Below are 16722 nucleotides of genomic sequence, written 5' to 3' on the forward strand. Positions count from 1 at the left end.
TAACGGGTACATGGTTACCAAAAAGCTCCCCCTGGGGCCGGAGTCGCCAGCCAGTGTGCTCTGACCCCACTCCAGGGGAGCCCCCTGCCACCCTGACCTGCTGCCTCTGTATCAGACTGAGCCATCCTGGGACTGAGCCAGCCTGCGGGTCTGAATTTAAAATGCAGTGCTGGGGGTGGGAAGGGGGGGGGTGTTGAGGTTTACCAGACCGTTAGCTGATAAGCATTTAAACAGTAGCCGGCTGGCTGCTAACATCCCTGGCCTATGCCCCTCTCCTCTGCAATTCGCTCCTGTCTCGCTTTTAAACAACCTCCCTACTCAGCTCCCAGCCCTAGCCAGCGCCAGCTCTCAATGTACGTAAATTACACCTCAGCAAAACTCCGTCTCCAGCACCCTCGCTTAGCTCCCTCCCCATTAGCTCCCCTCCAAAGAGCCGCCCACCAAAAGCGAAGAGCTGAGCAGCTCCTCCGTCCTGGCCCCGAGCACACCCGAGCAGGCAGGACGCAGGCGGGAGCAGGAGAACTGCGTGCCGTGCCCGGAGTGCTGTGCGCCCCTCCTTTCCTCCTGGCTTTGCTGCCCGATGTGAGCGACTGCCTGAGGCTGAGCCAACCGCTGCGAGAGACACCCCCGCCCGCAGTCCCGGGCAGGAAAGAGCTCCGGGGCTGTGAAATGCCGCCTGCAGCGCCTGCATGATTTGCACGGCCCCTTTGCTTTGCAACAAGTGATCTCGGGATTTGTTGTTGGGGTTTTTTTTGTTTTTGGTGGGGTTTGTTTTTTTTTTGAGACCAACAAAAGGTGGATGAATGTCGGGGGCTCGTTCTTTTCTGTGGAGCCTGGACTCTGGCAGCCTGGCTTGCGGGCGATGAGAAGGCATGAGGGATTATAGCCCAGAGCCGAGCCAGGTTGCTTTGGGCTGGCATGAACTTTTGGAGTCCCAGGTGCTACCCAATGACAGGCACAGAGCCGGAGCACTCCGCGTCTGAAACAGCCTCCCTCCTGGGCATACTGTAGACAAGCTTCTAGCCTCTGGCAGCGACTGAGGAGGATGGGCGCTGCGGGCGGGATTGTGTGAGCCCCCTCCTCCCCTCTGCCAAACTGCAGGTAATGGTTGACGCATCAAATGCTATTTTGCTTTCTCTGCGTCCCCCCCCCCCCCTTTGCTGCCTGCCTCTCCTTGCATTTTAACTGCCCACGTGTGGGACCCTGCAGAAGAGCCCCCTGGAGGGGCGCTCGGGAAAGTGCCTGGTTAAGCCACACACGCGCGCTAGCTAGTTCAACCCTTTTGGGGTGTGTGTGTGTGTGCGTGCCCGGGGGGGGGGGGGGGAGCCCGCTTTCGGGTATTGAAGCCTGGGCCAGTCGAGGGGAAATGCTGCTTGAGCGCGGGTCCGGGAGGGGGCTTCAGCTCCACGCACGTGGGGCGTGTTTCATTTCTTTCTGTTGCGCAGTGCGCCCTGGCCGGCTGCTGCGAGTCCCGCTCGGGGAAGCAGGGGGAATTGTGCCCTAATGCGAAGCATCTGCCCAAGCCCGGCTCTGAAGGGAAGCCCTCCTCCCGCCCCAGGCTTTCGGGGATTCCTCATGCACCAGCCTCCCCAGCAAGTTCCCGCTGCTGGAAAGGTCGCCTTCCCCCTCCCCTCCTCGCTGCCCTTCCTGAGGGCTTGCAGTCCCTCCTCAGACCAAACGCCCTTTGAACCCACAGCGCTCGCGGCAGGGGAGGAGGGTGTGTCGCCTTCAGCGCAGTTTGTAGGAGCGGGTCGCTCCCCTTCCCCTGGCTCAGCGGAGATCTCAGAGCCGCACTCTCCCTTTCTCAGCCTTTCAGCGCCCTGTGGAAGCATCAGCGATGCTGTCACTAATCCTCGGGTGTAGCTAGTGAACCCCTCCACACAGCGGGGGTGACAACGCTTTCTGCTACTGGGCAGCAAACTGAGGCCCGTTAGGGCTCACTCGGCTATAAACAGCTGAAAACAGCGAATTGCAAACATCCCCATGGTTTGTGCCAGTCCGAGGCACGCTGAACCTGCTACCTCACACCGAAAGCAAACTCCGAATGCACTGAGCCATGCAGGGGCAGTGGGTGAAGGAAGGGCCGGGTGAAGTAAGCCCCTTTACCCCGTGCTAGCCAAGCCCTCCCCCGCACATGGCTGCAGCCTCCCCAGTCCTGGAGCACGGAGAGGGTGGGCGGCACTGGAGCCTCCTCCGGCCCGAAGCACCGGGAAGGCAGGAGGCTAAAAGCGCACAGCCCCAGCTTCCGTCGCCCCAGAGCACCCGGAGGCCAGCTGCTCTGGGGCAGCAACACTCCGCCCCCAGTCTGCCTACAGTCGGCGTGCTGGGGCGGAGTCTGGGTGGGGCCAGGCTGGCGGTTTGGGAAGGCAAAGTTCCCCTCCCGCTGCCCATGATGCCCGCCGCCCCTGTAGCCTTGCCTATGGGAAGTAGGGCCAGCCCTGGCAGGAGGTGGGACCTTAAACTCTGGGTAGGTCATTCGGCAAAGAATTAAGAGGAGAGCTGGCTGGTGGCTTTCCACAGCTCTCCCCCTGCATCCCAGATCGCACCCACTTATCTGCTTTGCGTGTACTCTTGGGCAGCAAGGATATGTATGTGTCTGCTCTTGAGGGCGGGCTTTCGTGCTTTGTACCATGAACCCGTTCCCCTCCAGCTTGCCAGTCATGCAATAGTGCTGTGGCAACTGCTGTATTTAACTCCATTGAATCTGAGAGGCAGGGGAAGAGAACACTTTTTGGAGGTTCTATATTTCCTCTTCCCTCCTGTGTATTCTGTCTATCCCTTCCTGGTATGTTTCTTTATTGGTATTTGATTCTTCTTTCCCTCTGCATGTGCTGTCTCCTTCCCATCCTTTTTCCATCTACAACACTCCCATACAACTCTCTCCCCTGAATATGTGTGTTGCCCCCTGATTCTCTTCTCCCCTGCACATGCCATTCAGTTCCCGGCTGTTCTGCTGAGTTGCATACATTGCTCTGCTGCCTCCTTCTCAGCTCCCCTATAGAATCCTAGAACTGGAAGGGACCTCCAGAGGTCATCAAGTTCAGTCCCCTGCCCTCATGGGCAGGACCAACCACAGTAAACATAAATGTACTGCCAGATGGACAGTTCCCCTGCACACAATTCCTAGTTATTTGGTTGTGTCTCTCCTGCAAATAATGGCTATCTACCTGGATCCTTGGTCCACATGACATGCTGTGGACCCACCCGGTGCTATTTCTTGGCTTCCCTGGATATCACTTTCCCACTGATGACTCCTAGTGGTAGCTGGCAGCTCCAAACTCACTTGACTACGTCTAGACTGGCATGATTTTCCGCAAATGCTTTTAATGGAAAAGTTTTTCCGTTAAAAGCATTTGTGGAAAAGAGCGTCTAGATTGGCACGGACACTTTTCCGCAAAAGCACTTTTTGTGGAAAAGTGTCCGTGCCAATCTAGATGCGGTTTTGCACAAGAAAGCCCCGATCGCCATTTTTGCCATCGGGGCTTTTTTGCGCAAAACAGTTTTTATCTGTCTACACTGGCCCTTGTTCGCAAAAACATTTCCGGAAAAGGGCTTTTGCCCGAACGGGAATGTCAAAGCATTTGTGCAAGAAGCACTGATTTCGGACAGTAGAACGTCAGTGCTTTTACATAAAATCAAGTGGCCAGTGTAGACAGCTGGCAAGTTTTTGGAAAAACTTGCCAGTCTAGACGCAGCCACTTGTGTTTACAGTTCCTACTTCTGTTTTCTCGCATGTTATGTGGCTGCAGCCCCTGGTGGAAAAGGGAAATTGCTCCTTGTTTGCTACAGCAGTGGTCCCCAACCTTTTTAAGCACAAGATCATTTTTTGAATTTAAGTGCCATCCAAGAACTACCTCAGACCCAAATACCCTGCCATGCCTCCTTTGTGCCCCTTCTCCGAGGCCCCACCCCTGCTCACTTCATTCTCCCTCCCTTCCCACCCTCCTTCACTTTCACCAGTCTGGGGCAGAGTGCTGGGGTTTTGGCGCTGGTCTTGGATTAAGGAATTTGGAGTGTGAGAAGGGCTCTGAGCTGAGCCTGGGGCAGGCAGTTAGAGTGCCAGAGGGGGTTGTAGGTGCAGGCTCTGGGAGGGTGTTTGGATGCAGGGGTGCTTGGGGCTAAGGCAGGGGCTTAGGGTGCAGGAGGAGGTTCATGACACGGGGAGGGTTTTGGGATGTAGGCACCAGCTGGAAACTGCTTACCTCAGGTGGCTCCTGGCTGTGGTGCAGTGGGCATAAGGCAGGCTCACCCCTGCCCTGGTCATGACCCTGCACCACTCCCAAAAGCAGCCACCAAACTCCATCTCAAGTCCTGTTGTACCCTCTCTCTGCTTTCTGGAGAAAGGATACAGGGTGGGAGAGGAGCCATCTTGATATCAACCCCTGCCCTGCACAGAAAGCAGGAGACTCCTGAGTGGACAGCTCCAAGACAAAGGGCAGATATGCGGCAGTCTGGGTGGGGGGGCAGCTGAAGTGCTGGGCTTGATAACCTCTTGGACAAATCAGTCAGGATCACCTGTCACAGGCTCCAAGATCTACCAGCAGATCTTGATGGACTGGTTGGTGACCACTGCTCTACAGAGGTATGGTCTTTTCCACAATCTGAGAAATATAGTCTAGTGATTACAGTGGTGTACAAGAAATCAGAACTCCTGGAGTTCCATTCTTTACTCTCCTACTGATTTATTCTGTGATGTTCAACAAGTCTCATAATCCATCTGCAAAATGAGAATAATGCTTCTCTGGTTAACAGGGATGTTGTAAGTTTCAGTGACTATTTGGGGAATAACTAAAAAGTAAAATATCATTATTACTAACAGAAGTGGTTAATGATGAAAGCATCAGAAATGAGTTTTAAATCTGCGTCTCTCATAAATGTAACTCCTCTTAAAGAAATTAATCCTGTATCAGTTTACACTGACTCTTAATGGGAGTTGGATGCCTAAATATCCTTTTAGATCTGAGGTGTAGGTCCTTCCTTTTGATTGTGGCGATGATGTAACTTCTGCTTGACTCATGAAAGAATTATGTAAAAGGAAATGCAGGATTAGTGCTCTTCAAAAGAAAATGAAACGTGTAAGGTATTTTAATATGACAGCTGTCACTAAAAGGATCATCTGAATAAGTGTATTGTTCTTACACACCTCATGAAGTATTTTATAGCAAATACCTGTAGTAACTGTCTTATTAACTTGACAGACAGTTGAGAAACCTCTTCAGATTGACGAGTCTCTCCTTTGAAATATAATGGTTTTTGTATGATGTTGATTGAAAAAAATTAGTTTTCAGATTTAAGAAATTGTACTTTTATACAATAGGTAATATCTTGATGTAGGCAATAGTGCATGAGATTTTAATACAACTGAAATCCACAAACCATCATAAACTTGAGTGAATGTCTTTCATTCTTACACTACATTATATAATCATAACATCACAATTAATAATAAGCTGCCTTTCTGTGGCACTTTTCATCTGAAGAACTCAAAGCACATCATAAAGGTCTAACAACTGGAACTACAATTTTCAACTTGTTTGCCTGAAGCTAGTCTCTTCAAATGACAATTAGCCACCCAAGCAAATTATCTGATTTTCTAACCTGCTAAATCCTCAAAATCAGTGATAGCTACAGGTCCTGAGCATCTTTGTAAAATATGGATCCTTACTGTAGTGCCTAACTATGAATTTAAACTTCTGGAACCCAAGTTTGGAAATGTTGTAACTTTTATAGACATCAATGCCAGATTTTCAGATTTGAGATATTTAATTGAGATGTTAGACCATCCATGTTCAAGTGTCAAAATAATTAGCTTGATTTTAGAAGTCATTACCATAGCTGTTGTTGAAAGTTTTAGCTTAAATGGCATTGCATAGCAACATCAGGCAGCAAGTGAGAAGTAAAGTATGGCAGTCCCGGATATGACTCCTAATTCTCTGCCCTAATGTGCTAGCAAATGTCTTCTCCCATAAGTAATGTGTCAACTAAAAGTATAAAATATTTCACCACAGGGAAATATAAAAAAATAGTATAATTATGGTAAAATAGAAATGAGGGAAAAGTTGGCACTCAAATACAAATAACGTGAAAGAAAAACTCTTTTTGCATAATATTTTATAGATTTTTGCCTAAATTACCTGTCAGAGTGCTTAGAAATAAATTTGTACATGTCGGACCTCCCTGATCCGGCACCCTCAGGACCTGAGTGGTCCTGAACAATGGAGTTTGCCATATCAAGGGATGTCAAGATTCCCTACCCAGCTGTAGGCTTTGCTCCTAGCTGGGGCTGAGCTCTCTGCCACTTGCTGCTGCCTGCAGCTCCCCCATGGCAGCCCTGGCCGGGGCTTTGACCCCCACCGTGCTAGCCCCAGACAGGGGCCGGCTCTGCTGCCTCCAGTCCTGCTGCGGGTGTGTCCCCCATGGTGCCGGTCTGGGCTGCACACCCAGCTGTATGCTCCCCATCCTGCCAGTCCTGCTGGGGCTGCACTCCCCACTGCCAACCCAGCCTGGGCTGCTCTTCTGAAACAGTCCAACTGGGGCTCCGTAGTCCAGCAATATCTGTGATCCTGCCGGACTATGATGTTGCTGGACCAGAGAGTCTCGGATTGTAAAGGTTCAACCTGTACAAAGTTTTCCCTATATCTTCCATTTTTGTAGATCAGTCAGGAAGCCTTAAAAGTAGCTCCTACAGAAGCCATCATTTAAGCAATTATGCTCTACAAATGTTTTTGCAAAGATGAAACATTTTCTTTTACAAATTGAACAGGTTCAGCGAAATGAAGACAACTGACAAGATGCGAAAGAGGGGAAATTTGGGGGCACTATCCGTGGTGCTGATTGTGTCCCTGGGACTTCCACAAATCACTTTTGCATGTCCACGCCCATGTGCCTGTTATGTTCCCACTGAAGTTCACTGCACATTTCGATCCTTGGCAGCAGTGCCAGCAAGAATCTCTAAACATGTGGAAAGAATCAATTTGGGGTTTGTATTGCAATTTTACTGAATGGTTTTATATTCTCTGTGTATAATTTATACAGCTCAGCACACATGCTGCATGGTGAGAGCATTGTGTATGTCTGATGAGCAGAATTGTATTTGTAGATGATTATTGATATTTTAGGATTAGGATTAAGATTTTTCCATGAATATGGTGTCCAGTTATATATGTGTTATATTCTATCTGGAATAAGATGTGTTTTAGAGAAATATTGTACCCAATGGGAAATTGATATTTGTAATGGTCATAAATCTGTTTTTCAAAATAAATTTAGAACCATACTAGAAACCAGAAAATGTCTATAATTAATGAGTAATAGTTTGGATGTTAATATAATTGTTCTATTGAGGTTGTAAAAAAGAATATCCTCCCACCTTAGAGTATTTCTGTATATCAAATAATATTCATGTTAGAAGACGATTTAATTTCAATACTACATCCTACTATATTTTTTTAGCTTTTTTAGTCTGTCCACTGCCTATTTTGAAATCAGTGTGTCTATTCACAGAATAATGTATAACTCCTACAGTACAAAAGAGGTGCCTAGTTAAAACAGCTTTATTACAGCCGGTCCCCAAATTACGAACGGGTTACGGACCAAAAACTTGGCCGTAAGTTGAAATGTTCGTAAGTTGGACCCCATTGAGTTACATTCAGACCGTGCTGTTCATAAGCGCAGGTCACGTTCGTAACTCAGGGACTGCCTTTACAACCGCTTAATGGGAGGTTTGGTCGTAAATGAGAACGGACGTAAATCGACCGTTCATAACTCAGGGACTGGCTGTATTCCTTTTCATTGCTCCAGTGGTGCTAAGGACTGTAGTGCTGGCCCAGATATGCTCTGTGATTATTTCAGACCAGCTGCTATCACTATAATTTTTAATGGTCCCCATTTATCAAATACATTATTTGCACAAATAATGTGGGAAATTAATCTTAAATTAGATTAAACAGATATGGTACTACAGGGAGTAATTTCGTCCTGTTGTTTCAAAGCTATGGCCAAACAGATGGAAATGAAGAGAGGTCAAATTGTGTCTTGCCATGTGTGCACTGTTCCAGTTGGCCTTAACATTTCTGGTGGACCTTTGGTTGGAAAATGTAACGATTATTGAATATTCACTATTAAATAAGATGACACTCAAAAATCTGTGAAAAAAGAACAATAAAGTTGCAAAGTCAAGTACTCAAAATTTAGGAAATTCCAGAGTTAAGGCTATCTGTGAAAAGTTAATTTCCCTCCTTGTATGTATGTAGCATGATACTATATTTAATTACATGATTGCATACTTATTTTTCCACTGAAAATTTACAAAATAATTCAGTCTGATGCAAACACCAGATGTGGAAAATTTCAGCCCAAACAATTTAAATCTGGCAAAATTATAAGAACTTGAAAATAGCATTTTGGATGGACATTTTAAAGCAACATTATGTATACGTAGTGGCCTATCAAACATATGGTCCATTTTGGTCAATTTCATGAGCATAGGATTTTCATTATTTTAGCTATTTAAATTTGAAATGTCATAATGTTGTAATTGTAGGGGTCCAGACCAATGTTCCCTCTAATCAGCCCTGCCCAGTAAGTCAACTCCCTGCATGGAGCCAAGAGCCTCTGACTGGGCTGAGCTGATTAGTCACCTGTGCTGTCACACAGCTTAAAGGGAACACTGGTCCTGTGCCAAAAAGGAGTTATGTATGGGTGTTGTGGTATTGCCACCTTTATTTCTACATAGCTGTTGGCAGCAGCATTGGCTTCACTACCGGAGAACAGTAGCTGCTGGCCAGAAATCCTGCACTGAAGTCAGAACTGCCACCAGCAGAGGCACTGAAGTAAAGATGGCATGGTATGATGTTTCCACCCTTAAGTCTGTGCTGCTGTCTGTAGAGCTAGGGTCTTAGTCAGCAGTTGCTACTTTCTGGCCATCCAGCTCTGGAAGCAGCAGTACATAAGTAAGAGTTGCCTTCAGAGCTGGGCACATTCTCAACATTACAACCACTGCTATCCAGCTGCCTGGCTCTAAAGGCAGTGCAGAAGACTTGACCCTCCTAAATAAACTTCCAATCACCCTGCAACTCCCTTTTGAATCAGGACCCCCACTTTCAGAAACACTGTTCTCACCCCATGAAATCTGAATAGTATAGAGTAAAAACACGATAGGGCAGATTTCATGGAAGGACACCAGATTTCACAATCTGTGATACATTTTACATGGCTGTGAATTTGGTAGGGCTCTACCTTGTAGGCATCACTACCAATTCCACTTACAATAACTATAGGAGATCTTGTCATAAAGATCTGCTTATGGAGGGCATTATTCATATGTGAAATTCCCCTCCTAAAGAATAAAGGATTAGACATCTCCTTGGCAATACTCCCTGCCTTTTTTTCTCCAGACTCAAGAACCATTCTGCACCCTGTGGGGGCACATACCCTTACCTCCCAGTCAAAATGATTTGGTAGGAGTTCAGGTTTAGGTCGCTACCGCAGGTTTTACTGCAGAGAGGGGAAATATGCTATTATTTGGTTTGTTTACCCTTTATTTTGTGAATAATATTCATTCTCTTGGGCCAGAATAGTGAAGACAAGCATTAGCCAAGCTTTTAGATACGATTGTCTCAGTCCTTATTGACATTAGTCTTTTTTATGAATCCTTGAGTGGTCTTAGTTATAAATTGCAAAACACGATGTTTATTTATGTTGGTTTTAGACTTAGGTGAACGGTTTTGGTTGAAACATTTTCAGCAAAAAATGCAAATTTAACTATACCAACTCATTTTGTGAATTCCTATCAATTTTGACAGTTTATTTCAGTCAGAAAAAAAGTGAAACAATCAAAATATTTCATTTTTATATTTGGAAAACAGAATGTTTAAATTTTTCTACTTGAAATGACTTTTCATTGTAAAAGTCATTTAAGTTGATTTTTTTTAAAAAAAATCCAATAAAACATTTTAAATGGTCAACATTAAAATTAAATGTTTTCATTTTGTCAAAACAAAATATTTAATTAAACTTGAAACTATTTTTTCAATTTTCAAAATTCAGTAAACTTCAAAAACTGTAATTTGCACCACTTGAGATATTAATTATGATTATTGTGCCAGGAACTCAACTGACCTTTAGAAATTAGCATAGTTGTGCTAATTTAGATCTGCTGATTATCTGACCTACTATTTTTCAGTGGCAATTATGTGCAGGCTTTTCATTGTGCAGAGGTGGGAATTAGGATGAAAGCACCGTTTGTTTACACAGGGGTTAATTTGAAGCTTTTTATGTGTCATGTAACTTGTAATATGCAAGTCTTGCCATTAGCCATGTACACACAGTACCTATTCCATTTTCATGGCACATCAGATGAACACGTGTCTGCAATTTGCTGCCAACAGAGGGTGATATCCTGGGCTATCCCTTGGCTTTGCTGCTGAGCATGCATTCGGGGATTATTTCTGCTGTGAACTGTGAGGCATTAGATGGGTTCAGTTTTTCTTGTTTTTTGGTTTTTTTAAAATCATATTTCCACTGTCTCCATCCCATGCTACTTTTCTGGTCTGGTTTGTGCCATTTCCAAATTCCTGTCAGCTACATGGAGCCAACAATGCGCTGTATTACTATGATGACATGCATGAATATGCCCAGGCTGGTCGGGCTGTATTACAGCACTCAGAGTTGGACAGATTTGGCAGTAGACTTCTCCTGTCACACCAGTGAGTTGTGGGACCAGGGGAATATTTGACAGCAGCAGCAGCAGCTGCTCCTCTGTCAGCAGGATAACACTGTGCAGCCATTGCAACAAGATGGAAGAAAAGGAGGATGCTAAGCTATTGGAACAAGAGGCCCTGGCCTGGATCACCTATACATCATTCAGTGCTGTCTCTGGGCTTGGGAAACCAGCGTGGATGCATGGGAGAGGATATTTTTGCAGAATCAGAATGATCAGCTGTGGCCAGAGAGATTCCGGATGAGAAGAGCCACCTTTTTTAGATCTGCGGAGAACTGACCCCAAATATTCAGTGACTGTATACCAACATGTGATGCCTCATATCTGTGGAGAAAAGAGTCACTTTTGCCGTCTGGAAGCTGGCCACCCAAGAAAGTTCTTGGCCTGTAGCCAGCCAATGTAGCTTAGGAAGATCAGTTGTTGGGGCCATTCACTTAAAGGTCTGGTATGGATATGGTAATGTACTGTTCAATTAAGACATGAAACTGGGTAACACTAAGAAGATTGCAAAAGCGGCGAGGAGTCCTGTGGCACTTTATAGACTAACTGAAGTGTTGGAGCATAAGCTTTCATGGGCAAAGACCCACTTTCTTTGCCCACAAAAGTTTATGCTCCAACACTTCAGTTAGTCTATAAGGTGCCACAGGACTCCTCGCCACTTTTGCAGAATCAGACTAACACGGCTACCCCTCTAATACTAAGAAGATTATGGAAGGTTTTTCATGTATGGGGTTCCCAAAGTGTATTGGAGCAAAAGATGAAACCCATATGCTTATCATTCCCCACCCTCCCCAGGACACAGAATTTGTAAACAGAAAGGGATATTTCTCCATAGTATGCCAAGGACCAGTAGACAACTACAACAGATTTACAGATATAATTGTAGTGTGTCCTGGAAATGTCCATGATGCTAGGGGTCTTTCAGAAGGCAGTAATATTTAAAGTAATAGAGAAAGCACTCTTCACCCCAGGAGCACATTAATGGTGTGGGGGTTTGACAGGTTTTATTCAATGACTGAGCTTATTCACAGGTTATTGCCTGAGTAGCTGCAGAATGGTAGCTGAGTGTGCATCTAGCCATTTCAAAAGCTGGTGGGGCTGTTTATGGAACAGTTTGGAAGCAGCAGGAAAAAACTGTTTCAGCCATTCTAGGAACATGTTGCGTTTGTGAGCGAAAGGGAGAAAGCTTTATTAAAGGGTGGAAGGCTGAGGCGTGGAGACTTGCTCAGAAATTTGAACAGCCTTCAGGGAGTTTCTCAGAGTTCCACAACATGCAGGGAGCATGTTGTCAGGGATCCCTATTGTATATGTATTGAGCCTCCTGCCTGAACATGTTAGCCTGTGACGGATGTAGGGATGAAGATTTTTTTGGGGGGGGAGAGGGAGAACCTGTGTGTGTGGGCAGTTGAAGTTCTGCATTCCTATGTGTTACTGTAAAATGCTATGAATTATTTCAGCTTTATTTAAATGATTTTTATGTTGGATGCAAGCATGAGTCATGGACAGTTTTATTATGAAAGAACAATAAAATTAAGTTTTAATGAAAACACTGTAATAATTATATCTTTGTATATGGAAAAACATTTAACTAATCAATCTTCACATGTGACCAGCTATATACACACTTTTAATTACTGCAGCAGACTAAACAAAACTCAAAGTGCTTAGGTTTTGGGGGAGGCAGGAAGTGTATCAAGATAGAAACATGTATACATTCTGCCTCTGACTCCTCTTGTCTACATGGATTCTGGGTTGAATCTGTGTCTGCTACAGCTTTAAATTCTCAGGGCTGTTACAGGGCTTAGAAGAGCTGGAATGTCAGGTGAAATGTGCTTGATGCCCAAAGGCTGAATCTAATTGAGTATTGGGAGTCTCTGAGAGTACTGCTGCTGGGATCCAGAGGTTAGGAGTTGCTGCTGATCCTAGCTCCCAACTTTTTAGAGGGGGTAAAGGGCATGTCTGAGGCTGTGTCCAGACTCAGGTTTTTTTTCTAAAAAAGTAGCCTTTTTTCGAAAAAACTTCACCTGCGTCTAGACTGCAGCCGCGTTCTTTTGAAATTAAATCGAAAGAATGCGGCTTTTCTTTCGACGGTGGTAAACCTAATTCCACGAGGAAGAACGCCTTCTTTCGAAAGTGCTCTTTCGAAAGAAGGCGTTCTTGAAAGCAAACAGGCTTTTTAGAAAGAGAGCATCCCGACTCACTGGGTGCTTTCTTTCGAAAAAGCGGCTTGCTTTTTCGAAATTCTGCGTGCAATCTAGACGCTCTCTTTCGAAAGAGGCTCTTTCGAAAGTATCTTTCGAAAGAGGCTTGCAGTCTAGACATAGCCTGAGTTCCTAATTATGGAACTGCAGGGCCATGTTTTGCAGGAAGGGCATTCTGGATCAGGACAGCATCCATGAGCTGCCTCTGCTTCTCTTTGCTGTTACTGTCTTGTTCTTTGCCATGGTGATGCTGTCCTGCGAGGGTATTAACCAGAATACAATAGTGAAAATAAGAAGCAGAGTAAGCGACATGTTGAATATGAGAATATTGTATGATGGCAAAAACAGCTAATGTGTATTTTGGCTACAGGAACAAAGTATCATAGCATAGATTAGTGAGACCTTCACCCTTTTTTACATTGCACAGGTGAGACCATGCCCGGAATACTGTGTACATTTCTGAGTTCTTCAAAAACTAAAACTTATTCTGTTGCATTTTTTTTCAGACTGAAAAGTTTTTTTCATAAATGTCATTAAAGGGCAGTAGATTTAGGAAGAAAACATTACTTTTCAAATAGAAATGGAAATGGCTGATTTTGAAATCAAGAAATAAAAGATACCACTAATTAATTTGCCACCTATAAAAGAACAAAATAAACTCCTTTAAAAGCCTGAAATCATCAGCAAATGCATCATACATCTCAGCATTTCAATGTATTTCCTCTGTGCTTGTGATATTCTATTCTATCTGCAAAATAATGCATCACAGCAGTAGAAAGTATGAAAAAAAATCCAACTTCAAAACTTGGAAGCCTAATGTAGAATTCCTGGTACTCATGTCAATATTGGATATTTGTGCATCAGGACAAGCAGTGCAGGTAGTAATTGTGGTGTTCTGATTGAGGAGCTGCTTGGCAAATGTCTATTTTTAAATCGTCCTCTTCACACAGCTTTATCCAACTATTAGTTCCTTTGTTGGCAACACTGCTAGTGGCAATGCTGTTAGTTTGCCAGTCTCCATACTATCGTAGACTGGCAACATGCCAATAACGTATACCATTCCCTTAATGAGAATTTCATGGAAAAATATACTGACATTTCTTAGAATTTAAATTCCCATTCGCTTTTACTTTAAATTATGACTAATTAAAAACCTGACATATATATGGCTAAGTGCACTTGACTGTATCAAATATTTACTGGAACATTTGGTCCTTCAACTGAACATTTTAGGATTCATCCAATGTCTCCTAGAAAGTCAAGCCTTTGAAATCCATGAGAATCTGTCATACATGAAATATAACTGTATATGTTGTGGTTCCCCTCCAGGTTTAATAGCATACAGTCCATATCTGAAAACTCATTTGCAGGACTTACAAAACTGGAATTGCTCATGATTCATGGAAATGACATCCAAAATATACCCAATGGAGCTTTAAAAGATCTCATATCTCTACAGGTAATGATGTTTCTAAATATAATACATTACAAGTTATACAATGGTAAAAATACTTAAATAACTAGATTTATTTAACACTTTGTTAATTCTCTGATAGGTTATCCATTTTGTTCCAGTTATATTGAAAGCTTTTGAATAACAATAATGCCATGAATAATGTCAATTAATGGCTTATTAATGGTTATTCTGTCACTCTGCTCTCTGTTTCACTATTAGGTATTTCTCTTTTAGGTATTCAAAATTAGCTACAACAAGCTAAAAGTTCTAACAAGGCAAACTCTCCAAGGACTTTCAAATTTAATGAGACTGCACATGGACCACAACAGAATTGAATTCATCCACCCAAATGCTTTTAATGGATTAACTTCTCTGAGATTGCTTCATTTGGAAGGAAACTTACTCCAGCAGATTCATCCCAACACATTTTCAACATTTACATTCCTGGATTATTTCAGACTGTCAACAGTAAAACACCTATATCTGTCTGAAAATAGCATTCAGACACTGCCTGCAGGGATGTTTCAAGGAATGCCACTCCTGGAGAATCTTTACCTTCATGGCAATCCCTGGTCCTGTGACTGCAGCTTGAAATGGCTCCTGGAATGGGAGAAGAAGTCTGGAGGTGGGAAAAGATCAATGATTATTCTATTCGTTATAGTAGTGAAAATATTCCAGTAATATATCCTTCTTCTGCTAGGCATACAACACCCTTTGGGTATGTCTACACTACAAAGTTAATTCAAAATAACAGCCATTATTTCTAATTAACTTTAATAGCGTCTATACATGCAAACCACTATTTTGAATTGAATTCGAAATAACGGAGCCCTTAATTTGAATTTGGTAAACCTCATTCTACAAGGAGTAACACCAAATTCAAAATAGTTATTTCAAATTAAGTGCTGTGTAGACACTTAATTCGAAATAGGGGGGCTCCAGCCCTTCCCAGGGAGCCCTGGTGGCCACTCAGCGCAAAACCAGGAAAACTTCCTCTCCTCTCTGCCAACCCCGGAGCCATTAAAGGGGTAGACCCTGGCCACAGTGCCTCTGCCAGCTCCAAGCCTGCCAGCCCAGAGCCAGCATAGCCTCCGGGGCCCCTGACCCAGTGGCCCTAAAACATGAGCCAGCAAGTCACCGGCAGCCAGCCCTCTACTGCTCCCCAGGAGCAGTCTGCCAGCTCCCAGGAGCATGACAGGGGCTGGAGAAGGCGGGCACCTTCCTGACCCAGGGTGGAGATCATAGACCTTATTCAGGTTTTGGGGTGTGCCCCCAATGTCCATTGGGGCATCTCCGCACTAGACAGAGGAATGCAGCCGTCTATGGCAGGATAGCTGCTAGCCTGGCCACCAAAGGCCACATACGAACCCAGGAGCAGGTTTGCATGAAAATCAAGTTGGTCCGGCAAGACCCTCAACGCTGGGCCCTGAGCTTCCCCTCCCCCTTCTTCTCCTTGCTTCCCCCTTTCAGCTCCCTCCTCCCAGGTTTCCCCCTCCCCTCTCTCACTCTCTCGCTGTCCCTCTCCCACCTCCTTTTCCCAGTCTCCCCAGAGGTTCATCCCCTCCCCCCACCAGTTTTGTTCAATAAACCCAGTTTCTATTTTTGAACATATGTGTCCTTTATTTGACATCAGGAAGGAGGGGTAGGGAGGGATAAGTAGAAGGACGTGAGGGAGGAATGGGGTACAAGCCCCCGGTAGGGAGGACCGGGGAGGCTCTGAGGGCTCCTCGGGGTGGACGCTGTCCCTCAGGAACTCCTGTATCCTGACAGCCCTCCCCGATGGACCTCCTGGATGGCAGAAAATGCAGCCGGGCTAATGGCAACGACCCCACAAGACTCACCGCCATGCCCAGGGGCAGCTCTGGCTCCATGTGGCCGAGTGCTGTGGTGTCTCAAGTTCGGGCACTCCAAGACAGGACTGTTTTGCTGTCCCTCATCGAGGTAGACAAACAAGCAGGAAACCCTGAGAACTGTCTGTCCGGGGTGGGTATAGGGTCATTTAAGCACGGAACTCAGTTAGCCTCAGGTAGCAGCCCCACACACTAAGTCCTAACCTGATGCCCTGCTGGCACTGGTTCCGGCCAGCCTTAACTTCGGGTCAGGGTCCACTCACTGTGGACGTGCTATTTCAAAATAGCAAAACGCTATTTCGAAATAGTTTTTGTGTATAGATGTGTTATTTTGAATTAAGTTAATTTGAAATAGTGCTGTAGTGTAGACATACCCTTTGTTATTCTCTTGCTTGTACTGCTTGTCCCTAAGGACAGCTCTGTTTTTCGACTGTCTTGCCAACGGGAAACACTCCAAAAAGTAATGTGGTGGAAAGGTAATTATGAATCTCCTGC

General features: G+C 44.9%; 1 protein-coding gene across 1 annotated transcript in view; it reads left to right on the top strand.

Annotated features, from left to right (window-relative positions):
- The first annotated feature begins 406 nt into the window (after positions 1-406).
- MXRA5 (matrix remodeling associated 5) overlaps positions 407-16722 on the top strand; it is a 32477-nt gene continuing 16161 nt past the window's right edge. The window contains exons 1-4 of the mRNA XM_006112246.5: positions 407-1101; positions 6764-6979; positions 14251-14380; positions 14612-15002. Coding sequence (XP_006112308.3) covers positions 6774-6979; positions 14251-14380; positions 14612-15002 — 727 coding nt within the window. The 5' untranslated portion in view covers positions 407-1101; positions 6764-6773. The remainder of the gene's footprint in view (positions 1102-6763; positions 6980-14250; positions 14381-14611; positions 15003-16722) is intronic.

This window comes from Pelodiscus sinensis, chromosome 1 (genome assembly GCF_052426305.1).
Source record: "Pelodiscus sinensis isolate ZL-2025 chromosome 1, ASM5242630v1, whole genome shotgun sequence".
Classification (NCBI taxonomy): domain Eukaryota; kingdom Metazoa; phylum Chordata; order Testudines; family Trionychidae; genus Pelodiscus; species Pelodiscus sinensis.